Genomic DNA, 26,378 nt, shown 5'->3' with positions numbered 1-26,378 from the left:
GGCTCACTGAGCAGATTCGAGGGGAGAATTTTGGAGATATACTGAAGGCCTTATTCATATGGGGCCAGACAAATATGGAATCATCACACAGAACTGGTCCCCCCACATAAGAAAACCTGCTTGTTGGCTGGACCAAGACTGTTACACACCTCAAAACTAACTGGCAATATGGCACACTGAGCAATAAGGCATAATAGCAAATAAAAAAGCTGAAATTCCAGAACAATTTTGATGACCTTGAGCTGGACAAATAAGGAGTTAACCAAGGAGAAGAGGAATAAATCCTGTAAGGAAAACTCGGTTTTAGGCTGGACCAAGATCATTGAGCAATGGCCCACAGGTTAATAAATCAAAGAGGACATTTTTAAATGGACCCAGAAGGGCTTAATTATGTCAAGTCAGACACATTAAACTTTTCCTTAAAATAAATGTGCACTGATTATATTTTGAAGCTATATGTATTGTTTTAGAATATTTGCATTATTCAGAGCTCAGTAAAATTGCCACGAACTCAGTAAATCAAGCTATATCTATACTGTAAAATGTCGATTTTTGACAAGTTATTGACAAATAAGGAGTCATCACACATAACTGGTTCCCCCGATAAGAAAAACCTGCTCATTGGCTCAGATGTTGGGCCTGTGGTTATTTGAACTCTATCACTGAATGTGTCATGTTCTCAGTTTTGATGTATAAAATTACCAAGAGCCAGACTAAAAACAGGTTCTCCTTCCATTAGAAATGTGGCCTAAAACATATTGAAATGATATTATACACTTGGAATGAATTGAAAGAATAAATATTTTACTAAATAAATATTTTCATTTGATTTAATCTCATTTTTATTTATTTATTATCACATCTTCATTTAGTTTATCCATGTCTGTAAAACATAAAATGTGCAGCATTTATACGTTTGCTTTTTTGGAATTTTGTATTGTGATGAAGTTACATGGTCTAGCCACTAGATGGTGGTAGAGTAAAGGGAGCGTTCATGGCTGTCAAAGCGTTCCGTGACGTGCTGTAATCGATTAACTTGGTGCTTTCGGGAAACTACTGGTCTGTTAAAGTCAACTGAGAAGCTTTATGCTTAATTTTAGATATTTTTTTTATCGACAGAGTTTACTGTATTTTAACAGCAGGGGAAAAATATATGGGTAAATGTTTTATCCAGTTTAGAAACGTTTATTCATATTAGTTTATTGTTTTTTTTTCTGTTATTTTTCATACATGGATGTGAGTACACAATTTTTAAACAAGACTGTAGTCCGCAGCATTATATTACTGCCATGCAAAATGATTACTTAATAACAAAAATAGCAAACATACCGCCTACTGTGTACGCAATATCCACAATGGTGGCCTAAATTACTGTTTATATCGACACGACTCAAACTCGTAAAGTCGAGATCCGACTATTCACATATACGTTCACATCGTAAATACTTCCGACATGTAGTAAATGGCATCACATCTCTGAAGTTGCCCTCAGTCTATTTACGATCTGAACAACTGTAATCATGTGAACACGGCAAGTGTTAAATAAGGACCTTAAGACTTGGTAAAGAGAACACGTTTGCTTCCAAGAAAAGAGAAGGTTGTCTGGGAATGAACCTCTGAAAATACACAGAAAACTCTCCAACTGCTACAGATACAGGAGTCTGAGAAGATAATATGCAAATATGGGAAGAAGATGCCAAGATAGTAGATAAGATAATAAGTGCTTCTGATTATTTTCCTAAATGATTGTTTCGGGGACAGTGCTAGCTCAGTGGTTAGTAATCAGAAGGTTGCAAGTTCAACCCACACCACCACCAGTTTGCCCCTGTTGGGCCCCTGAGCAAGACCCTTGACCCTCAATTACTCAAGTTATATTCAGTCATAATTGTAGGTTGCTTTGGATAAAAGCGTCAGCTAAATGCTGAGAAGTTTTTTTTTTTTTTTTTTTTAATTCTTTTTTTTAAGTAATTTATAATCTACAGTTACAGACTGTAAAATACGCGTAGAATCTGGAACGCCCAGAAAACCTCAGATGGGATCTGTATTTTCCTATTTTGTGAATCATTTTGTTCGAGTTCTAAGTAGCACCATGTTTTATTTTTCTACCAGAACCTGAAAGTCCTCTGGTTGTATTTATATTTTTCTGTGTGTTTAGTGAAGTGTGTTCACTGGATTTTCTAGACTCCTAGACAGCACTGTCTTCTGTTTCAGCAGAAGAACCTGGAGGTGCTGGGAATAGATGCTACACTGTTGTCTGCTTCCGAACCTTTACATCCAGTGAAGACAAACTTGTAGCAATGCTCATTGCTACTACTCAGCATATGGCCAAAATACGCAGACTAGTAAAATGCACGAAAATGTTGGAATTTAGGAACATCGACCAAACAAACAGACTGCAGCGGAACTGAATGGATGCTCATAGCTGTGTTTTCCAGGTGAAGGCTGTTTCAAATGTTTGACTGTTTTAAGCAGCACACATACGTGCTGCTCAGCAAAAGTCATGGTGAGATCGGATGAGATCAGCAATCAGCTGCACTGTTACGTGATCAGCCTCACAAACGGTGGCTCTAGTAAAAGGTATGAAATTTTAACACTCTTCTCAATTTCTAGGTCTGTGTATAAAACTCAAACTGCAGTCGTCAGCATCACAGCCAGTGTGGTCACGTGGGTGAGGTCTACCCCCTACCTGGGGAGCAGGGCGGCACCCCGGCCCTGTGCTTTGAGCTGGGCTGAGCGGTAACCAGTGTGATGTGGGGCAGTGACCTTGCTGTGACCTCCAGCCTGTGCTGCAGTACTGGATGGTTGCGAGGGCTGGTCATCTCTCCTGGTGTACCATCGCACAGACCCTGCCTGTGTGCTAATGGAATTGGAGCCCCCATCATGGGCTGCTGCCCAGTGCCTACCACACCTCTGCTACCAGCACAGGTGTTCTGGCTAGAAATAGCCATCAGTTTGCTTTTGTTGTGTTTGCGTGTGTGCGTGCGCGTATGTGTGTGTGTGTGTGTGTGTGTGTGTGTGTGTGTGTGTGTGTGTGTGTGTGTGTGCGCGTATATTGTTCCCATCCTCTCTGATTTTATGCTACTCACCTGTTTTTACCATGATGTGGGCTGTTTAGACTCCTGTACCACAGGTTTGCAATAGCAGAGCCATGGGGGGGTTAATGTCATATATATAATCATCATTTAGGAATTTGTATGAAGTTGTGTGTGTGTGTGTGTGTGTGTGTGTGTGTGTGTGTGTGTGTGTGTGTGTGTCTTTGGGAGTTTCTCTGGATTACACCACCTGGTGCTATCAGATCAATGATGCTGGCTCTCATAGAGGTCTCATAGAGGTCCCATGCAAAAAAGAGACACTATACCATGTCCTGGGTGTGATCTGCACCCGATCAGATTTAGAGAAGAATTATGTTGATGAGGTAATTTAATTACTCCAAAAAATGTCCTTCATAAAATAAACAAATGTGTTGTTTTAAAATTGAACTAAAATAATTGACCCTCACTATGAGAAGGCAGTGGGCAGTGATTGTAATGCATGGGTTAACAGTGAAGAGATGGCCAGAGACCTGGGCCGTGTGTGTGTGTTCTTTTGCCCACCGTCTTGTTTTGCGTCTGTTTGCTATCGCGTTCGGCTGCACGCAGTTTTATATTGAAGAGATCTGAGACAGTGATGCAGACAACATGTTTTTTTGTTTGTTTTCAGTTTCATAAACAAACATATTTGAACAGGCTTTAAACATTGATTGATATAAAACTTGCAAGTGATTTCAGTCCTATCTAAACCCATAGGAAAAGACAGAGAGAGAGAGAGAGAGAGAGAGAGAGAGAGAGAGAGAGAGAACGAGAGAACGAGAGATTGGACATTTTGCTCATGAATTCCTCCCAGACAGCTTTGTGTTTGGGGAATAACTAACAGGAGGTCTTCTACATCTGTGAGAAAGTGGCTTTTTCAGACATTATAACAACATAACTCATGTTTCTCTGTTCCTCCTGTTTTTATCATGCCAACTTAATTTTCAATGAAGATAGGAAATCGAAAGCATGTGTGTTAACTCTTATCGAGGAGAGAGGCTATTTCAAGTTAAATTCATTTAGAGCACTGTGAATATCCAAGAGCTTGTTTGTGATGAAACAGGAAATGACTGGAGTTTACTCCTGCCAGTCAGGCGATTGAGAACCAATTAAATGTGTGTGTAGATTGGCGGTTGATTATCAAGGTAATTATTGCACTTTCCCTTCTGCCATATGATTTATGATGAGTGTTTGCACATTGATTTTCATGGAAGACTGCATACAAACACAGCTCGTGGTCTCTGTGTGTTAGTGCAGTTTGGAGAAAAAAGCCGCACCTAATGCTTGGGTTTTTTTATTGATGCAGCCAATAAAGTCAACTCCGGACTAAACATCTGGATCCGATGTCATCCAGACCTGCATTTTCCAGCTGGGTTTCTCCTTTTGCTCCTTTTGGTGTGTGCACACATGACATACTGACATGTAAGCAAACTTGACTGCAGGAGGTACAGACACACCCCTGTCGTTCCAAGTTAAAGCACCGTAACAGAGGACACGTTGGTGCCATCACACGCGTCAGAGCTGTTGCCTCAGCGGGCTCAGAGGGACACCAGAGGAGCGGCCACGTCTGGTAAACATTCTCAGAAAGCTCAAAGCGCAGCTTTAACACCACTTTGTACGTCATTATCCAAGACAGGCCGTGGTGACACCCAGAGATTTGGTATGACTCCACCCTTTGGCTTCTGCTAGAATAAAAATGACAAGATGGTGATACCCACGAAGTGTCAGACAATCTCAGCTCAAAGATCTCCAGTACATTCCCATTCCCCGTCGACAACCCTGGAGATGGTAGCTTCTGTATCAGTGACTGTGTCGCATAATGCACTGCACTGGCATGTGAAGCCCCATGCGTGGCCATAGTGTTAAAGAATCTGGAGCTTCACAGAGACGCCTGGATTGGCCACAGCTTCACTGAGGTTCGGTCCGGGCCGCACGCTGGTTTGGTCCGGGCTGAACCAGTGTGCACAACTGCTCGACTGCATGCACGTAAGCCACTCCTCCCGTTTGAGGTCCTTATGTGTTTTCTCTCAAATATTCCTTTATATAGCTGAGGGGGATGGGGTGCTTTATTCAGAAAGACACATTTAGCTCTAGAGAAAAGTGCTGGCAGTGTTTTACTAGTGCAATGGACTATACATAGGTTCTGTTGTTTGGAAATATGTATAGGATGCAAGTTGTGCTGTACCTGTAGCCGCTCTTACACGCTAAAAAGACCTACATTGGATTTCAGCCAAAGAAGTAAGCAAAAGAGGGATGCAGGGTTTAATTTAAAGCTTAAATAAATATTACATCACTTAAGAAAAACAAAAACATACATATCGATGAAAATCAAGCTGCAGGGCTTGTGGGAAGACAGAGAGACAGCGAGTGAGACAGCGAAAGAGAGAGAGACATTCTGTTCCTTTCTAAATTAATCTGGTTCACTCTAACCGGGCGCAACAGGGCCAGGACCGCAGACACCAGGGGAGGCACTGCGCAGCCGTGCCCATCGTGGGGTGGTGTGAGCAGGCAGCGGATCGGTCGGGCTACAGCAGGGGCCTCCAGGCGTCCCTAGGCCATGTGGCAGAAAGCACGGGGCGTTAGTCAAGACGCACAACAGGACACGTGCACCCAGGGGTTATGGAAGGCAGATTCAATAACAACATTGATGTTGGAAAGGAATACTGTTGTAAATGTTTTTGTATTGAGTTGTGATATATCATATAAGCTTTATTCTAATCAAGTGAAAATGTATTGCATGAAATAATATATGCTAGTATGTAATATGTCCATATTGGTTTTGTAACCGAACTTTTGTAATTTTTTAAAGGTGGCTTCAAGTAACACAAAGAATAACTTAATTTGGGATGTAGACTATGTTGATTTTGCCATCCTCTCGACTGACCTTTGAACCCAGAGACATGGCCCATAAGGCTCACCGGCCTATTGCACCTGTCTCAAGCCTCCAGGAATGGGCGTTCCTCACCATTCAGATAGCCATTCAAAACCTTGCCTTACCTGCCCAATCTGGGAAATTCACAACTCTGAACAATTTCCCCGAATAAATACTCTTTGCAAAACATTCACTGGTGATGTCAGTAGCATTCAGATATAGAGCCGAAAAAAACGTAAGAATATCAATCAGTTTTAAGATTAACAGGTTTTCCAACACGCGCTCATGCATGGGCACACAAGGAATACGTCACTTTCTAGACTTAAGAATTTTGTAGTTTGCCTGTTGGTTTAGTAGACTTAGAAAAACTAGACTTTGAACCACTAGAGATGCTTTTAGATGATAAACTCGGGTGGGTAAAGAGTGAAATCAACACGCATTTAATATTCCTGCAGGATAATCACATATTACATTTGCAGGCACAAATAAAATGTCATCTCCACATGCACTTGTTAGATATGAATGCAAGCTGCAGGTCTGCATTACTCGTGCTCGCGCGTACGTGATGGAGAGACATGGCATTGCGTTGTAATGAAAATCCCACGTTTAACCGCAGGCGCCAAAACAGGCAGCCGCGGTGACAGCCGCACGGGAGCACCGGCGTGGCATCACCTCTCCGAACGCTGTACTGCGCTATTGCGCGGCGCAGCCAATGATAAGCTCAGCCTCGGAGCTCAGTTAATCGGAGCTCCGTGAAGGACGCGAGCTCTCGCCGTTAGCAGCTACGGTTCTGTAGTGCAGCGCGCGCACCTCTTCTAACGGCGCCACTGAAGTTCACGATTATGGATTTTATTATTATTGTATTTTTTTTTTATTTTTTACGTGGTCGCATCTAATCTAAAGCCCTAAAGGAATCTCAGGTACGGAACTGGATCCTGATCTGACGTAGTCGGTCGGGGGTCTGAGGCAGCGCAAGCGTCGGGATTGGCGGACAGCAGCGGCGTTGGGAGGAGGAGGAGGAGGAGAGCAGCCGTACTTTTAAAACCTCTTCTGTGTGCGCCGTGGACGCGGAGACAGATCCGTTTCTCCATGTTGGAATCGGCGAGCTATCCTATGGCGAGTCACGCACCCGCACTCTGGCACGGGAGCTGGTTTAACCCAGGATACATAACCACCACGCCCGTGCTGAAGGAGGCGGCGAAGCCGAAGAAGGGGCTCTATCTGGTCCGGATGATGGCCCTGAACGGCAGAAAGGAGAACGTCAGCTCCCAGCAGCAGCACAACAACATGCCCTTCATGATCCACTGTCACATCGGGAAGGAGATAAAGCACATTTGCAGCAACTGCAGCCGCGGTACTGAGTCGCAAGACGGTGAGTCTGGCTCGCGACGCAGCAAAGCCCCGGGTATGCTGCAGCTCGCGAGTGACCGCGCGCAGGTCGGCTCCGGTATTGATCAGTGATGTGAAAATCCACAGCGACGGTTCTCCTGTGCTACACAATACTGCGTGTCTTATGAAGCTGTATATGCTACCGAGGAAATAATGTTATTGTTTTCGAAAATCAGACGTCCGTTTTTATTCTCATAATCGGCCAATTATAACCGTAACGCCGTAATTATATCTTCGGCCGGATATGAGCAATGTAGGTTAAAGGGGGGGGTTGAGATTCGTTTTGAGTCGGTGGCCTTTGTGGAGGAAAGGAAAGAACAATGTTTACGTCATGCTTCAGAAGCCTGATTGAAGTCTGTTCATCATTTGCTTGTCAAAATGATGGAGGTGTTTACTTGGGTTCTGACGCCGCCTGCTAAAGGTCTAACGCGTGTATGCTTGCGTCGCGGCGTCAGAAGTCCTTTCCCCTCAGAACTGAGACCTGCGCGTCGCTGTGATCGCACTGTTAATGAAATATATGGTGGGATTGTAATCAGCATTGACGCATGTATGCCGGAAATCGCGCGGAATGAGATCAAAATATCGAGCACGTTTGATCTGGCGTTGGATAAGGCTTTTTCAGATGTTTCTCTGAAGTTATTTTGGACTTCTGTCAGATGCTTTATTGAACGGTTCTGAAGACGAACGTGCTTTGAGTAAACGGATTAAATAAATGAATAAATATTTCTGAATTCGCCTAGTTTCTCTGCATCTCTCAGTCGGCGCTTCATTTGCTCTGAAACCCTCGTGATTGTTCCACTGTAGAGTTTCCAGCGCGTGCATTCCAAAGCCAGGACGGCGCGTGTTTCACCAGTTTAGCCCCCCACTTAAACTCCATTTGAACTACAAATGAGTACAGACGGGGTAGCGTTTTTCCAGCGTTCCTATTACTTTAACATTCAGTGCTTATACTATAAGCGTTAGGAAGACATTATTCTCTTTGTATTATCTTCCAGGAAGCTCACCACTGCCGTCAAATGTCTCTGTTCCTGCAGGAAGTGTTGGCACTTGGAGTTCCATGATGTTTAAACCACGCTCTAATGGCGAAAGCCTCGTGCTTGTCATGTTATGCTGACATTCAGGCTTGAGATTAGACAGCACTGTGAATCTTGCACACTAAGAAAACATATTCATTAAAATAACTTGAAAAATGCAAGACAAAGTTGGGCCCTAGTAGCTGGGTGTTCTCTTTCGATGAAACATGGTGGTTTTTGTTTTATTTAGCTTATTTTTGGTCAGAGCACCTTGCCAAGGCCAGTAACAGTGATGGTGGCATTGGAGGATCTTTGATAAGGTTACCGTCGACTTCAGCGTTACTGAGGACACCGTTAACCATTCCAGGAACATTCTACATGAGTGTTATTGTTGACCGTTCCATAGATGTTTAGCTCCTGTTGGAGTGATGGGGGGGTCTTTACCTCAGCGCTTGATGTCGTTCTTCTCTTCTTCTCTTCAGCAGAGGAGGTTGAACGGCTGGCTGCCATGCGGTCCGAGTCTCTCGTGCCTGGGGCCCGCACGCCGCCCATTCGTCGCCGCAGCCGGTTTGCCACCCTCGGCCGCCTCTTCAAGCCCTGGAAGTGGAGGAAGAAGAAGAGTGAGAAGCTGAAGCAAACCTCGACAGGTAGGACACTCTGTGGCGTTTTCACGCCCTGCCTGCTCCACTCAGGCTCGGCGGCACGGGGCCAATGAATCGGTAGACTTATGGGAAACGAGGAATTATAGTTTTTCTGAATTGCTAAAACGCGTTTCCTGAGATTTCCTCTCATCCTTTTCTCAAAACGGCAACCGCAAACCCCAAAGTTCAAGATGCACTCTCATAGCCTTTGCTTTGACTTTCAAAATCTTTATTCAAAACAAAACACTGTTGTCAGATACCACACAAACACCACACAGCAGCCATTACACACTACATAAATAAACAAGACACTGCAATTCTGGGCAGAGCAGGAGAAAAAAATCTTTATTTACTGTAGACCGCTTACATTGTCCTGCACATATCCAAACATACACATAAAGAAGAAAAAAACAGGGCGAAAAAGCACTATATGATGAGCAGAATCGTAAGCGACGTGTTATTCAGCCTCAGCAGCATGCCTGTGGGCGGGGTCAGGCCACACGACATCGCTCACATCACAGACGACCCTCTCCCTCGCTAAACAGGGAACGCTTTCGTTAGTATGCCGAATACTTGCCTTGACTTGGTTCCACTCCTGCGTTGTCGCATGCTGCTACACCTTCTGCCAAACATGCTGAGAGAGATTCTTTAGTGGGAATAAGGAAGGGAGCGTGTGATGGGAAGCACACGTTTATAACGCGTGGTTGGTGGTAAACCATTTAAGAAAGTCGCTGTCCTCGTCGAAAGTTCACGTTGTCCCGAATTACGACGTTTACAGGATGCTCTGTGCGCTCATGACCGAGCAAAATGTCCCGTACTGTCCAGGAATGTCATGAGATGGTCCGTGTTGTAGGGCCCTAAAGTCACATGACGGTAGTTGCTGATGACAGCACATATGGTCATGTTGCCACCGCCCTGCCCAGGCATGTTGGCACAGTGACCAGTGATGAGGCAACCTCTCCTTGGATGAAGCTGGGTTCACTCTCACGATGAGAAGTTGCATTCATGATTCAAACATTCTTTATACACAGGGAAAATAAACTAACATTAGTGTTGTCAATGACACGGCATACCAGGCTTCATGTCTCTGTATACATGCGCTGCTTTACAACACAACACGGTATAAATGTACATAAAACAGTGGTGCTGTAGATTCACTGTAAATGTACAGGTACTTGTACATATTGATATCACTGTTCTGTCACACCTTCTGAATTTCTCTCAAATGGCACTCTGCAGGCTTGTTTCCTACTCATCAGATGGCACTGCATTCCACAGTCAGTCGTGCAAAGACCCACACTGTTGAGTCCTTCAAAATTCATGTCGTCTTCAACTTATTTTGAAGGACCGAATCAACATTGAGTCTCTCCTGTTGTGAGAACATGTCCTTTCCCTGTCGTGTGCCAGTCTTTCCATTCTGCAAAAAGATCACTTTGCTAGAGGTGTACATACTGTATTACTGTATCGACATGTTTCCTCTAATACTGTGCAATACAGACACAGTATGGCACTGCAAACCTGGAAACTTTAGATTTTTTTTTTTTCTTTCTCTGTCCACCTTCTAGGGTTTTGCTGCACTGACGTACTGAAACCTCCCACTGAATACTGTACTGTAACCTTCTGGGACATAAAATACAGTAATTGTACCCGTTTTCTTCTCTGAATGTCCTGGGTCTGGAGGCCACTGAGATCCTGCTCAAATTAGTCCGAACACATAGTCCTGCTTCCCTCACACTCACGCCATGAACCAGAACACGGGCCTTGATTGGTGCTCTGATGTCCGCTGAGATTATGGCTCTTTGCTCTTGGTCTTCCTCATTATCCTCTTCCTCTTTATCCATCACCTCTGACTCACCCTCCTCTTCCTCTTCTGCCCGCCGTCGCAGAAATGACACACACCATTTGTGACACTGGGTTCAACACATCACTGCCTAGACGTGTGTGTGCTCAATTTTGAGTGTTGGTGGTGGTGTGTTGTGTTTTAACTTTTGGTGCCTGTGTGAGGCGTTCATTACTAAATGTGTTTTGTAAATGAGGGTTTGTTTAGTTTTGCAAAATGGTTGATTTAGATTTGCAAATTGTGTCTAACCACATGAACAGTGTATAAAATTGACAGCTGTGTGATAGTTTTCTTCTTAATATTTTTTTCACAGTTGACAAATTTGTTTAGAAAATGGGGTTTCGTGTTTTAGCAATTCTGAAAAACTACAATTCACTAGAATACCATGTGCATTTGAAGTAAACGTATTTAATGTCTATTATCTGGGTCTGTATTGGACAACTTTGACGTACACTTGTCTTAATGTTAGATATGTAGAGTCCTTTCTTTTCTGTTGTAACTAAGAGGCAGTGATACAGAAGAGATGTGAATGTGGAAGTTTGAAGGTGTGCTGCTGTTCTGCTGGTTTACAAAGTGATTGGGTACTGACGCCTAGAACCAAACCAGAACACAGAGGCTCGAGTGAGTTTGAGATTTTAGTTTAGTTTTTTTTTTTTTTTTTTTTTTTTGGGTGGGGTGTTAAGACTTTACGTTTCAAAATGAGGGCTCACCATTCTCCCAGATATGGACCATTGATCGCCCTGGTGACCTTGAACGACATTGGCGCTGTTCAGAAACGCCCAGCTCGGCGTACCCGAGAACTAGGAGAGATATGTTTAGCTGTGCACATGCAGATAGCTCTGCGTGGAGCCTGAGCTCCTAACCCCAGTCCCATGCTGCTGTCCAGGCCGGAGACAGCAGGAATGTGGGTTAAGCTGTCAGCTCTGCTGTGGGACGACTGAGGCGCTGGAGCATCAACTTGAGACACTGCGCGCTATATTTGCTCTCCTTTGATGTATGGGGTTGGGCCGGGCTTAGGCGGCTGACCCGTGGGACGCTCTGCGCTTGTTTACGTGCTGCCTGATCGTTTGTGACGTGGCAGGGTTTGCAGAGCCGGCTGCATGCTCCTTTCAACCAGCCAGGTGCGATTTGTGAGCTGAGCTCAGACCCCTGAGTGAGATGAGCAGCGTGCCAAGCAGGGAGCCAAGTGTGAGCCATGTGCGAGACATGCGTGAGCATTTCTCTACATGAGCAAGTCTCCATATAGCTCCTCATGGCCCAGAGAGGTTTAACTCGCTCTACGTTATGGCTTTTATTTCTGTTCACATTTTCAGTTAGAAAGCAACTTGCATCTCCTGCCAGAATGATTTTCCACTAGAGCCTGTTTTGTTTTGTTTTTTTCTTGTGTGATCAAAAGGAAAAACCAAATACTTGCTTACAAGAGTATCAAACTAATCTATGTCGCCAATATAATCTGTGGTGCATCGACTTCGAGCAAAATTTATTTTTCTTGGGATGGTAGTTCTGATGTAAGCAAGATTTGTAATCTGCAGGAGCCTCACGCTGTGAAACATGACTAGAATCTCTGACTATCTCTGATCACCTCCAGTTCATTAATTTTAATCACACGCGGCTAGAAACAGCAGGTGTAGGGCCGTGACTCTGAGCTGGGTACATGCTACATCTAGGTGCATGGCTCTGGGCCTCTCAGTCTGTGTAGGAGCCGGGGGGGGCGGGGGATCTCATGGAGGCGATGCATTTTTGGCCACAAATGCCTGGATCTCTGACTTAATTCATCCACGGAGTGGAATGATCACACCTTTCATGAGTGGAACTCTGTCCTGCATGTCATGGATCAGAAGACTTAAAAAGAAGTTTTAAGATTATATTGGACTAGCTGGTCAAAACTGTGCATCAAAACTGTGCATGGTCTTGTTTCATAAACACTACTGCGGTTTAGAGCCTAATGCTAATGGTCAGATAAACAGGTTAAACCCTAGTTTGTTCCAGCTTAATGTGTGTTTCTCCCAGACAGAGCTGTTACAAAAAGGGGTGTGCGTGCGCGTGCGCACAGACCTCCACGGGTGGTGTTTAGGTTGTGGTGGACCTGGGCTAATTTCTCCTCAGGGCTTGAAAGGGTGTGGTTTTGTGTGCCGTCCTGTTCCTTCCTGTGTCGTGTGTATGCACTGAGAGGAGACTGAGGCTCTCTGGCTGATTCATGGACACGTGTGATTGACGGCGCGCTCCCTCGGAGTAGCTGTCCGCCAGTCCGTCCAGTCAGTCAGGCGGCTGGCCTGCCTTCAGATACCCACAAACAGAAGTATTGGATAGAAGGAAGGCCAGCAGGACTCGGGTAACAGCAGGGGGGGCCTGTTGGTTTAGAATGCTTCACACGCGTGCGTGCGTGCGTGCATGCGTGTGTGTGTTAGCAAGGCATGCTGGGCCATCTTACCCACATCTCTTTGGCCTGTTGTGTCCCAGCACTTTTGAGAGAGTGGACGGAGTTGAGAGGTCATGCAAAGGCTTCCTGCTTATGTTTACATTTTCAGCATTTGGCAGACATTGCCATGAAATCAAACGTCCTAAAACACTGTGGCTGTGTCTCGGAGACCAGAGAGCACCACAGACTCACTTAAAGCCTAATCTAGAGTGTAATCTGGGTCATAAACACACAGGTAGGATGTAAACTGCAATCCAGTGAACCTTCAATCTAATTTTAAACTACGTTGTGGTGTCCATCCTTTATTGTTTACTTATTTGGATTTGAGTAGCTAAGTGGTTAGGCCAGTATTCCTTTTGTAGCCTGTGATGGTGTCTCATAAATTTTGGTCACAACCACACAGTTTAAACAGATCGATTTTTATAGCAGGATCATTTGAATTGATATCGTCATTGGGTGATTCAAGCCTGAAGGTCAGAAAACGAAACTGACAGGTGTTGAGAGTTTAAATTTAGCCTGATGGTTGAGATTTTGCTTGTGACCTTAATAGTATACACTTCCTGCTTGCTGAAGAGGTAAACAGCACCCCATGAAACGGTACGAACATTGTACGTTGTGTTGGAGGAAAAGCACACTGGCCGAAGGACACTAGTCTTAAACTAAAATGCCTTGGATCATCTGTTCTGCTATTTGTGCTAGACACTGAGTCACTTCTGCATCAGAGAATATGTCTCTTAAACTAACTTCTCTTAGATTTTGTAGTGGAGGGTCTGACCTGATGTCTTTGTGACTCTTCTTTGGGAAATGTGATTCCACAGCAGTGAACTGTCTTGAATCGCTGCTGCTTCTTTACTGCGGATTTAAACAGCGTTGCATATCGCCTGCAAAACCTGGCAACTTTAATGTTCAAGAGTCCTAGTATCGTCTGGTGGGAGCTGAGGCCTGGTGCTGACCCAAGAACACGGCGGCCTGTCCTCTGCAGACTGAGGGAATACACAATATCTCAATGTGCCATACAAGGGCTTAGCTGCTCACATTACGTTGTAAAGCTCCTGGTAGATGCGGTGTTGATTAGTCCCCTCGTTGAACAGTTCCCAGAGAATGAGCGGAAAAGGGATGAATACGCCGGTTGAGAATGTGACTCAGAGCACACTGCACTTGGCAGAGTCTGAATCCCTGGTTGACTGCCAGTGACATTTACTTCTGGGCACACCTCCCTAACAGGCATTTCAATTCTTCATTCTGCCCATAACGGGCGTTCGTGGCTAAAAGAATTCATTCCCAGTCAGAATTTAAATGAATTTGAAGTCCCTGTCATGAACTGAAATTCAGATGAGTTGAACTGCCACCTTTGCACCGCCTGGAGGAACAGCGAGCGACTGCGACTGAGTGGATGGTAGCGCACAGACTCTAAGGTTAGTGAGGGCCTGCCACACCGAGCAGGGTTTCGGTTCACTTCAAATCTGCTTTAGACAGGCCGTTCCACGCTTTTGGCTCGCGAACTGTTGGGTCCAGTGCGGCACTGTGGCCAAAAGGCCTGGATTCTGCAGAGCTTGCTGGACCAGGACATCACCTGCATTTAATGATGAGGGACAGGAAAGACAAGATGTGCTGTGTGCGAAAGAGTTCAGCCAGTGAAACCACACTTTCCCTCTTACTACCAAGAGGTTTGGGTTTTCTCTTTGGGTTTCTTTTTCATTTCTCGCTCTCTTTCACTCACTCTCTCTCTCTCTCACACACACACACACACACACACACACACACACACACACACACAAACCGACCCAGTTTCCTGCATATCTCTCGATACCACTGTAATTGGCTGAAGCCATGTTCCTGTTTACTACTAGCAGGTCACTTGCTTAATGAGCAGCACTGCTATCCTGAGTACTCTGATTGGTTAAGAATGTCTCTCCAAAACTGAACCCCCTTACTCATATTATTGTTAATTCTGCCACATTATGCAAGGGCCTAATCTTCGTGAGCTCTTGTACACAGGTTGCATTAGCTAGTGCCCCTCCTGCATGTCAGGGTTTCTTCTGCCAGCAGCTGCTTGGGGGTGATCTGACGCACAGGTTGCCAACCTCACCACTAGCGCAGCTGTTTGCTACGGGCCCACAGCAACGTGGAAAGGCACTAAAAAAGAAAAAAAAAGAAAAAAGAGGGAGGCTTTGAAGTTGTACCTGGCAGCCCGGTGGCACACGACCCAGAGGAAGACGAACTGAACGCAGGATTGGACCACGAGACTCCACCCCCTCCGCTAAACCCCAGACGGTCGTCTCTGCGCAGCGCGGCACCGAGTCCAAGCGGAGCTGCTTGCTTATTTGTTTTGCCCACCCTGACTTGAGATGAAGCAGCGTTAGTTCCCGTCACGCTCCGCGGTCCACTTCAGCCTGCCGTGGCGAGTCTGCACTGTGCGCCCGCACCTGCTCTCCGTAACGCGCGTCCCATCTGGGGCCCGCGGGGAGGAGACGTAGCAGTGCTGGCCTACTCCTCCCACACGCGCTTAATTGCTTCCTTTGCAGGGACCGATTCTGAAATTACTAATGCAGCAAACTGCGTGGGAGAGGTGACGCGGAGAGGAAAGTTAAAAGTGAGCCCCCTCAACTGTGCCGCGTAAAAATAGCAGAGTTGTGCGTGCGGGAGAAAGTGCTGCGCGAAGCTTTTCTCCGAGACCCTGGCACACTGCAAAACCTGCATGCTTTCATCTGCGCTATTGTGCTGGAAAACCTAATGGTCAGACCCCGTTCTAGCTGTACCGCACGTTGGCTGCGACCGCCCCGGGCAGGCCTTGAAGAGCAGGTGCGCGGTTTTCCATCTGATCCTAACGGCACTGAAATGCCCGTCTGTGTATTTTATGTTTAATCAGTTGTTGCTTGTGTAGTTCAGCTTAATGAAAATAAAGATGGTCAAACTGTGGGCATCGGTGCTAATCGCTGGAGGAGGCTGTTGCCATGCTAAGGGGGTCTGGTTGGCACTGGTGTTGCGCGCAGTGCATTGAGAGACAGCAGTAGCTGTCTGTAGCGCCAGTACGTAAAAATAGTGGCGTATGTAATGTTATTAAACACATAATGATGCATAGGTTTCTTTTCGTAAACTTATTCTTGTGCAAGGTTCTAAGGTTCATGGCGTGTTCTTACACTGCAGAAATGTTTGCGTCTTTGTTCTTCTAAATCTCAGTGTCCTTGTGAAATTGAGAACGCAGGTTTATTTCTCGGAATTCAGACGTTATTTCTCACAACAGGTCGTTGGCGTTGCTCAACTCGAGCTCCCTTTGCTTTGAATCTAACCACAAAGTGTTGTTCCTCTAGAATGGCCAGAGTTGAGCGTAACGTTAGTTGAGGGTCACAGTTGTTTTTGTTTGAAAATTTGTTTTTCAGTAGTGTTCCCTAAGGGGAGTGGAGAAGTTATGGAGAGGGCTAACGTTATTACATTTATCTGCGAGCAGACAGCACGAATTCACTAACGGGAAAAAGTCATTTTAGTCATGTTGTCTATCCAAGTGTCGTGCTAAAATCAACTGTTTTAATAAATCTAAGATGGAAAAATAAATGTTCGGGGCTAAAGCCCCACAGGCCCGCACGTAACGGTGATTCTAACTTTATTTCGCCATTACTGAATTATGGAGATATGCAGCCTTTATTATTTCACTGATTGGATGACACAAATCCCAAGTAGCATAATTCATGTGATTTGAAACGTTAGTATGGTATTGTTTTTATTTTAAAAGACAAACTTTCTAAAATAATGAATACAATTATTAAAATCTTCAATTCTAATTGTTTTGCACAAACATGTCTGCACTCAAATGTGTATGTGTGCTTGAGTATGTGTAGAATCTGTTCTTACGCAAGAACAAATCTCAAATAAGAACACCATGTTTTTGACATCACCTGAGTTTTGTACACTACATGTACATGTACACAACTCCCTTCCTAAAGCCCATTTGGTGAATGAGGCTGATGGATGTTGAGTATAGCTAGTCCAGCTAGCTTGGTAGAACAGCATCCATTCAGAGAAACATGGGGGGGGGGAAAATGCATTTGGTTTCTTTTTAAATTTTTGCCATCTAGATGACCCTTTTATCCAAAGCAAATTACAATCATCACTGAACACAGCTTGAGCGATCGAGGGTCAAGGGTCTTGCTCAGGGCCCAACAGTGACAGCTTGCCAGTGGTGGGGGTTGATCTGGCAACCTTACGATTACAAGGACCTTAACTACTGAGCACATCACGTTTCAAGGTTTATAACACAAAGCATGCTGTAGTCCTATTCAGTTTAAAATGACCACATTATCTACAGCTGTTGCAGATCTGCAGTATGTGAAGCAGCTCTAAGTAGATCAGTGCATTCTTCTGTGCTGTGAATGCCCTGATCACTGAGGTCTCTCCTGGTCACTCCTCACGTGTGTGCTGGAGGCAGGTTGATGACTCTGTAGGCAGTTTAGTGACTCTAGGCATTCACATGGTCTAACATATATGTAAGCAATTTTGGCCAAACTGATGTGGGCTGGACTTTAGCAATGTGGGCTATGACAATATTCTATTAACTTGTATGCCAAATAGATTTTAATACAACATACAGTACAGTGTCATTTCATTGTGTTGCACTCTAATTGCTATGTGATTTTTGTTTGATTGTGTTTGTGTTATGTAACGGTAGCTCTGGAGCGGGAGGTGTGTCTGCGGCAGGCCCGGGAAGACCTGCTCAAGCGCAGCGCGCTGCAGGAGGCTTTTGAGAAAGGTGAGTGTGTGGCAACGGTGCCCGAGCCTGCACGGGAACAGACGGTGTTAGCATCCCTGCCATCAGTGCCGTGGCACTGCGACTGAAAGAAGCACGTCTTCGCTGGGGCACTCAGTGTGTGCACGCTCTGATCACATCACACAAGAACTTTACATGTAGGGAACAAAAAAAAAAACAAGCTTGTATGTAGGACCTCTGATCAGTGATGGAGGTGTTCTACTGCTTAGCCATACGGCTTTTTCATACTGAATAACGTTAGCGTAGACACAACAGTGTGAGAGGCCTCTTCAAAGTAGTGGATCCTTTTAAAGATTCTAGGACACTTGGGTTTTATTTTTGGGCCAGAGGTCATAGAGATGCCCTCAGAATCACGATCATTTTCCTCTATACAAGCCTTTACTGCATAACCATTGTTTGTAGGATAAAAGGCACCCAAAATAGTCTGGGACATCATCCAGAGTGAGACTTTGGCTTTGGTCTCTCTAAAGAACAACTTTCAGTTCAAACCTTTCCAAAAATATGTTCACTGGCCCCAGTGTGGTGCATGATGCAATCCTGGAGATGTAAATACTGAAGGAAATAAGTGGTTTAAAGCGCATTCACACAATCTCACATATGTAAGTAGTTTTGGCCAAAACTGATGTGGGCTAATCTTTAGTAATATGCCAAATTTAGCAATGTGGGCAACTCAAAAGTGCCAAACTTTCTATTGAGGAATGACGGGGCCAGCTAGTATTATGCAGTTAGAGCCATGTTAACCTGTGCTACTTTTGAAATTGACGTTAGCAGTGCTAGCCTTTTAGGTTGAAATAAAGGGGGCTGTCTTCCAAGCCTGTGCACCAATTCATAGTTCTGTATGTAAGGCTGATCTAAAACCTGGGATGCTGTTTGCTCATTTCCTGGAATGACATTTCATTTGGTATTTAAAAAAAAAATCTGTTGTCTCATTGGCTGCTTCTGTTTTAACCAGCTTATACATGTGAAAGTTCTTTGTGTGTGTGCACGCGTGCATATACAGTGAAAAATATAGCAGGGACTTATTTAAGTGGAGATCTCGTACTTGATTAGCGCACGTGTGTGTGTATGTGTGTGTGCACGTGTGTGTGTGTGTGTGCGCGCGTGTTTCAAGCTTGTGTTCTCCGTGAGTCAGTCATGTCCAAGCCATCATATAAAACTGGCAAAAGTCTAGATATTTTTAGAAATGGCTGAATGCACAGTCCCATAATAGCTTAGATGATAGAACACACACGCAGGCAAAAAACGTTTTTAAACAAAAGACATGGTGACTGCATTATGTGCAGAAAATGCAGGTGAAAGATGTGGAAACGCATTTAAACATCAGAAAAAGGATTCTAACGTTCACATCCCTTTTTCTGCAGGGGAGGAGCGGGGGATGCGTGAGGGGTTTCTTGTTGGGTTGCTTTCTCGGTGGTGTTATATGTTCCTTGTAGAATGGCAGTGCCATTAGAGAGGAAAACCCAGAAACACCCTTCCCCTTCACTGCAGAGAAGCGCAGGGGCATAATGGCACATTATTACTCACCCACATCATGGCCGAGATTGTCAAACAGCAGACTGCTCTTAGAACCCTTTGGGACTAATCCCACATCACCCCAAGACATCACAATGGTGATGCCCCCAAAATGCCTCCCACACACACACATTACATTTAAGATATTTAGCAGGCGCACTTATCCAGAACAACTTACATAATTGCTTTGTCATCTAGTCATAGAATGTGTCCCAGCTAGTATGGTAGGTTAGAGTCCATGATACCATTGAACTATGAGACAGGAGTCAGTGTTGATAACTAGAAAAACAAATTACAGAATGAGTATAAGTGAAGTATGCAGGGCTCAATTTATCAAATATATAATATATCCTATATTTCCCCAAGAGCAGAATTGGTTGAATTTAAAATTCTCCCCAAGTAGATGAGTATTCAGTTTGTTTGTAAACCTTTGAGACTACTGTCTGAACAGCTAGTGGCGATTTGTTGCACCACTTGGGAGACCGAACAGAGAAAGGTCTCAATGCTTGTCTTCCATGAGACTTGAAAGGTGGCGTTTCAAGGTGAGCTGTACTTGAGATTGCGATCAGGCTTTGGCCATGGTCAGCTTTTTCCATTCTTGGCTTTTTTGGAGAGCATGCAGTACAAAATATCAGTTAGGGATGAGGAAATCAAAGATTGAATCTCAATTAATTAGCTTCCAAGTGCGTTTGAATGTAAAAAAAAAAAAAAGAAGAATAATTCAGAATAGTGAAATACAGTCATTAGAACCAATCAGCAACTTTTATTTTTGATCAGCGATGGCGGACTATGTGTGCTGCGGCTCGACACTACACCTACAAAAGCAGTTCTGTACATATTGTACACTTTCTTTGATGAATGTTTTTCATGGATTTTTTGCTCCATAATTTCCCACAGAGACGCACAGCAGAAAACGTGTTTGTCACAGAGAGAACATGGAATCTAGACTGGCACTGCTTTTTAAACTAAGAGCAGACTGTTGTTTTAAACTCGAGTCCTATATCACAGGCGTGCATGTGATGTGCACCTGGTGCGTTTACCTTAGGAGACTCTGGGGAAAATACTGCAGCCAGTGTTGATTTGGCTCATTAGCATCATTTGAAATGACCCTGTCTGACACTGTTTGCAAAACTGCTGTGCCCATACAGATGTCCACTGGTTTTCAGGATCATACACACCCACACTCACGCGCATGGTGATGGAGGACTAGCCCCTGCGTTTGTAATGACTCTAAATGTGTCCCACAGACCCGAGGCTGTCCATAGCCAAGCAGGACGGGAGGCTAGAGAACGGCCTGCCTCAGGGTGCCAAGCTCGGCGTGTTCGAGGGCGGCAGACCAGCAGAGCTCCTCCAGGGCCTCGCAGATGGCCATGGAGCTGGTGAGTGAGCGGTTCCCACACTGCACTTCAGCCTTCTAATGATGAAGGCGAGCAGGAAGGCTTGATGCTGAAGAAACACCTGCTTAAACACGATCATTCCAGCCCTGTCCCAAGACCTAAACTTTGGAACCAGGGAACATGTCAGAATGCAGTCTGTACCACATATTTTGACAATTTTAATATTTAATACTAATAAAGTAACTGTACTAAGTTAAATCCCTTTAATATGTTGAGAGCTGATGGTCGTTTTAAGGATGTTTCCAGTCCTCTGACCTGAAGTTTAAGTTGAATTGTGAGCCCAATTTGAGTTTGTCTTGTCTAGTCAGATGTGCTTAAATTTAGAAATCAAAGTCTGATCCAAGACCAAACTGAGTGATTGTGAGTCAACATCTTTAGTTCAAGTGAAGCAAAATCATATGAGGTTTTCAGGTACATTTGAAGGTACATCAACTAGAGAATGTCCAACATGTCAGATTTCTGAAGTTTCTAAACCACATTCAGGATCTAAACTTGGTGCTTCTAATTATCTACTGTAGAAACTTTCCCCTGTGGTGATGGTATGAGATATATCTGACCCAGAAGTCCAATGGGTTAGTTTTTTTTAGTGATTTAATTTAGACTTTTATTGTATATTAGTATCAGATGATACACATGATTAGACATTTATCATAGAAGTTAAAAAATTAAGGCTAAGGAATATTGGCCTTAAATACGATCCAACCATGCACAACCTTCCACTTTCAGTACTGGTCCTGAAAGAGCAATACGAGTTCATTACAAATTGGGCCACTGAACAGACTCCATTACAGCAGTTGGCTCAGCACGTGTTCCGCCAGCACGTTTCCTGGCTGTGCTTAAGATCTGCTGCCTGCAGAATCTGAAATGGAGGCTTGTTAGACTGATGGCATTTACTTCACACAATTCCCCCCCCCCCCCCCCCCCCCAATTTGTCTGATTAGATGTCTGATTTGTTTCCTCATTCCCACTACCCTGTGCTTTTCTTAAAGATTTTATATGCAAAGTCTTAAGATTGTTATAAAACATATATATTTTTGTAAATCAGAACACTGTGACAGTAGAATTTGAATTTGCTGTAAGCAAAAGACAACGACTTGTCAAAATTGAATTGACACTAATGCGGTGGTTGAGGGTGGGGTGCAATACATTTGTGTGCTTGGTGTGGAATATTTTCCCCAGAACTGATGGAGGTGCTTTTGTGTTTTATTTTACGTACACTGTGTAACTTTCATTTCGGGGGCAGCGTTGACCGATCACCTACCTCAGTGTGGGCCACGTTTTGCCATCTGCATTCTTAACCACAAAGTTCTGACATAGTTTTTCACTCTGTGCTTTATGGAAACACATTATATACGTATATGTAAGATAAAAAGGCTGAGGAACAAAATGTTCTGTAATTATGGCCCCCCTCGTGATTTAGCCATGCCATTAATTTTATTCTTTTGTTCTCCATAGCCACCATTGAATTCCGGGCCTCTGTTGAAGGCGGGGTCTGTTCTCAGGACCCCTCCATGAAGTCGTCCATGGTTCTGCCTGTGAAGAAATCGGTTAACTTCCCAGGTGACCTGCAGGAGAACCCAGCCAAGCCTCCGCTATTCCACAAGCAGCCGCCTGCCCTCCCCCCAAAGCCCTTCCCGCGCCCGGCCAACCACAGCACAGGTGAGGCTGAGCAGGAAGCCCTGGTCCTGTCCCTGTCCTGCTGCCAAAGTCTGCTTTATAGGAACAACTTGGGGTTTCATCATCTGGCGGACATCACCAATGGATGATTTGGAAATGAACCAAAATAGTCTTTGTAGTTCTAAAATGTGATGGTTAAACTTTGATCTCGGCCCCGATCCTGAAAATTCCCTTTTGTCTGTCCTTCACTGATCTGTAGGAGAAAGATTTTTAATTTAAAATATCAATACAGGTCCATTTGTGTCTTGGTTTTTGTTCCGTACTGTTTGTGTAATTGAATGACGTTACTGCTCTGATGACATGGTATCCTGTGGGTGGGGCCACAGTTGTAGTCGACACCCTGGCCTCCTGCTGTGACGTGTCGGACACTTGGCCCAGTTAGAAGAACGCTGTGGGTACTGAGGTCAAACTTTCAACCAGCCTCCAAGTACAGCAGTCTCCTAGGCAGCCGTTTTTAGAAACCGTGTGTTCTCGCGCACGACCCTTTCAGCGTAGATTAAACGAAGATGGTGAGGATGCACAAAAAAAACCATCCGCAGACTACCTTTAAAAAAAAATAGGACAATAAAAATAGGTTTGAAACTAGGACGTCGGCGCATTCAAAGAAATGTAGGGTTTGTTTTGTTAAGACATGAATTTCTGATGCTGTCGTCTGGTACTGTGCATCACAAGGCCCAAAACCGGTTAGAGCAGTGCATGATGGGAGGATTTAAAATAAAAGAGAAAAGGGGGAAAAGTTCTGTTTTTCCTGTGCTGGTGCCTGCAGTCATCTGAAAATTAACACTTGTACGTTTTGAAAATGTTGTTATATAATTTGTTGATGAGAGACAGCAATTTTGAATTGGCTAATTTTGTTAATGAGCCACTTGGTGTCTGTATCTGCCTCACCTCACGCTATAATGACATCATCATGGGGGAATTTTCATAATCAACATCTAATTAAAAAAAAAAAAAAGGCATTCTTCTGAAAGGACAATGCGACTGTTCGCAGAATGACCGGGTCACTACCAGGTCATCACTATCTCAATGACCGGGTTGCCAGATTGGACCAGATGTGGACCAGATGAACTGACCACTGCACTGCTCTGTACTGTTCACTATTCAGATATCCCTAGTAAAACAAAAAAGACTTCATAGCCTGCGGTTTAAAATGATCTGGAAAAAACCTACTATGCAACTAGTTTGCATACAGATTTGCACCTTTTATTCAGTGCATGAGGAAAATGTTGCAACAAAACCAGGAGCATAACTGAATTGAGAACTGAAGCTTTCACAGGCAGTGGAAGCTGCACTGTGCTGAATTTCGTAGAATAGAAATTGATGCATTCTCGTTGATCTGTTCACTCGATGCTGTGATTACGTGGGCACAGGGTTGCTGGTTGGAAAATGAATCTTGCTCTTATTAATAAGCGTAGTACACGATCAGCAACCTTGGCTCTAATCTGTGTCGTCCCCCCTGTGTGTGTGCGCGTGTGCGCGTGTGCGCGTGCGTGCGTGTGTGTGCGTGTGCGCGTGTGCGTGTGCGCGTGTGCGTGTGTGTGTGCGTGCGTGCGTGTGTGCGCGTGTGCGTGTGCGCGTGTGTGTGTGTGCTCAGAGCCATGCCAGACCCTCAAGCTGCCTTGCCTGCAGGGGAAGTTGTCTCCTCCTCTCCCTCCTAAGAAAGTGATGATCTGCGTGCCCTCCGGAGGCCTGGAGCCACCCGTCTCTTCGCCCAGCCCCCTCGCCGTCTACCCCCAGAAGTGCGCTCCCATGATGCACCACCACGGTCACCCCCACCAGCTGCAGTATGGCGGCGTCCCCAGCCGCATCATCGAGGAGCTGAACAAGACGCTAGCGCTGACCATGCAGAGGCTCGAGAGGTGAGTAGATGACTCTAAAAAAGACATCTGCGTGGTGGGAGAGGTTTATTTATGTTCTAGAATTTTAGCAAAGCACTTGTGTGTGCGCGTGTGCTGTGAGCATCCCAGTCATGAGACAGTTTGGTATAATTTAAGGTTGACATGAATACAGCATTCATATGACCCAACAAACCTGAATCGTTTTGCTCAAAATATCGCAGACCCGTTTAAGGGTATGTATGTTAACGTATTGCAGAATGTAACAATATTATCAGGAAAGGCTGGTAAACTGGGTGAGTGGGACTTTCCGTCATTCAGCCAACAGACACCAGGAACCATCTGCCATGTTTCTGCCCTCCGCCTCGTCCTTCTTGTGTGTAGAAATGCCTTGAAGCAGATCAGTTTGGACTTTTGTGGCCCTGAGGACAACAGCACCACCTACAGGTCATAAGAAAAATCCGGATTCTCTAAGATGGGCTGATCTGATCTGCCCCAACCTGTAGGTTCACACAGAGTGCTTGGACGCGCCACGCACGGTGACCGTCTTCCTTGGTTAGATGTGTAGCACCGCCTTCCTGCCATCCGCATTCAGTACAATCGCAACACTCTGCCTATAAAAATGTGCAACTTGAAGAAAGTACATGGAGGACCACAGCAGAGAGAACCATAGCAGAGAATTGTTTAATCTAGTCTGCTCATACCCAGAAAGAACCTCAGACGGTCACCGAGATAGCCGACATCCGTTGTGTATTGAAAAGCTTGTGTGCTTGTATTATTTATTGATTGATTGCATCTGGGTTTTTGGTGTGTTTTTTTTTGGCAGGAATAAAACGCATTTCATTCCAATAGGCCTTTATTCTTCATTCTAGTCATGTAGGCCAGAGTGCATAAATAAATGAGATGAATAATATAGAACATTTAACTTAATACATGCAGCGTGTTGATTAATACCGCTTGATTAGAGAACAGTAAGGTAGGTGTTATAAATTAACAAGCCCCTCTAACAGAGCCACTGGGCCCAGTCTGTCCCCTCAGTCAAACGGTCCCGAACTGCCACTGAATATTACTGCAGTATAATATAACAATTCTGTCCATATGGTGCAGGCATAAACACACCATTTTCACTGCTAGAGTGATGACGGAGATTAGTTTAGTTTATTTGGGTACATTTAGTTTATTTGGGTACACACTCTCTCTCTCTCTCTCTCTCTCTCTCTCTCTCTCTCTCTCTCTCTCTCTCTCTCTCTCTCTCACACACACACACACAACACTCTCTCTCTCTCTCTCTCACACACAACACTCTCTCTCTCTCTCTCTCACACACAACACTCTCTCTCTCTCTCTCTCACACACAACACTCTCTCTCTCTCTCTCACACACAACACTCTCTCTCTCTCTCTCTCACACACAACACACTCTCTCTCTCACACACAACACTCACTCTCTCTCTCTCTCACACACAACACTCACTCTCTCTCTCTCTCTCACACACAACACTCACTCTCTCTCTCTCTCACACACAACACTCACTCTCTCTCTCTCACACACAACACTCACTCTCTCTCTCTCTCACACACAACACTCACTCTCTCTCTCTCACACACAACACTCACTCTCTCTCTCTCTCACACACAACACTCACTCTCTCTCTCTCACACACAACACTCACTCTCTCTCTCTCACACACAACACTCACTCTCTCTCTCTCACACACAACACTCACTCTCTCTCTCTCACACACAACACTCACTCTCTCTCACACACACACACACAACACTCACTCTCTCTCTCACACACACACACACAACACTCACTCTCTCTCTCACACACACACACACAACACTCACTCTCTCTCTCACACACACACACACACACTCACTCTCTCTCTCACACACACACACACAACACTCACTCTCCTCTCACACACACACACACAACACTCACTCTCTC

At 44.8% G+C, this 26,378-nt stretch overlaps 1 protein-coding gene across 9 annotated transcripts in view; it reads left to right on the top strand.

Moving 5' to 3' along the window:
- LOC113582973 (phosphatase and actin regulator 1) overlaps positions 1 to 26,378 on the top strand; it is a 50,594-nt gene that overhangs the window by 9,214 nt on the left and 15,002 nt on the right. For 6 of the 9 annotated variants that reach the window (XR_014115874.1, XR_014115876.1, XR_014115875.1 and 3 more), the window contains exons 1-6: positions 5,616 to 7,312; positions 8,825 to 8,989; positions 17,906 to 17,986; positions 20,764 to 20,895; positions 22,369 to 22,572; positions 24,185 to 24,449. Coding sequence is in view for 6 of the 9 variants with exons in the window: in XM_035519988.2 (XP_035375881.1) it covers positions 7,030 to 7,312; positions 8,825 to 8,989; positions 17,906 to 17,986; positions 20,764 to 20,895; positions 22,369 to 22,572; positions 24,185 to 24,449 (1,130 nt within the window). In the remaining 3 variants the exon portion in view is untranslated. Of the gene's footprint in view, positions 1 to 5,615; positions 7,313 to 8,824; positions 8,990 to 17,905; positions 17,987 to 20,763; positions 20,896 to 22,368; positions 22,573 to 24,184; positions 24,450 to 26,378 lie in introns of those variants that run through there. The other 3 variants (XM_035519989.2, XM_081694744.1, XM_035519990.2) reach the window with 3 other exon arrangements.

Source organism: Electrophorus electricus, chromosome 13 (assembly GCF_041902795.1).
Source record: "Electrophorus electricus isolate QZ-2024a chromosome 13, ASM4190279v1, whole genome shotgun sequence".
NCBI lineage: Eukaryota > Metazoa > Chordata > Actinopteri > Gymnotiformes > Gymnotidae > Electrophorus > Electrophorus electricus.
The sequence above is the reverse complement of the archived record's forward strand: the minus strand, read 5'-3'. Positions and strand labels throughout refer to the sequence as shown.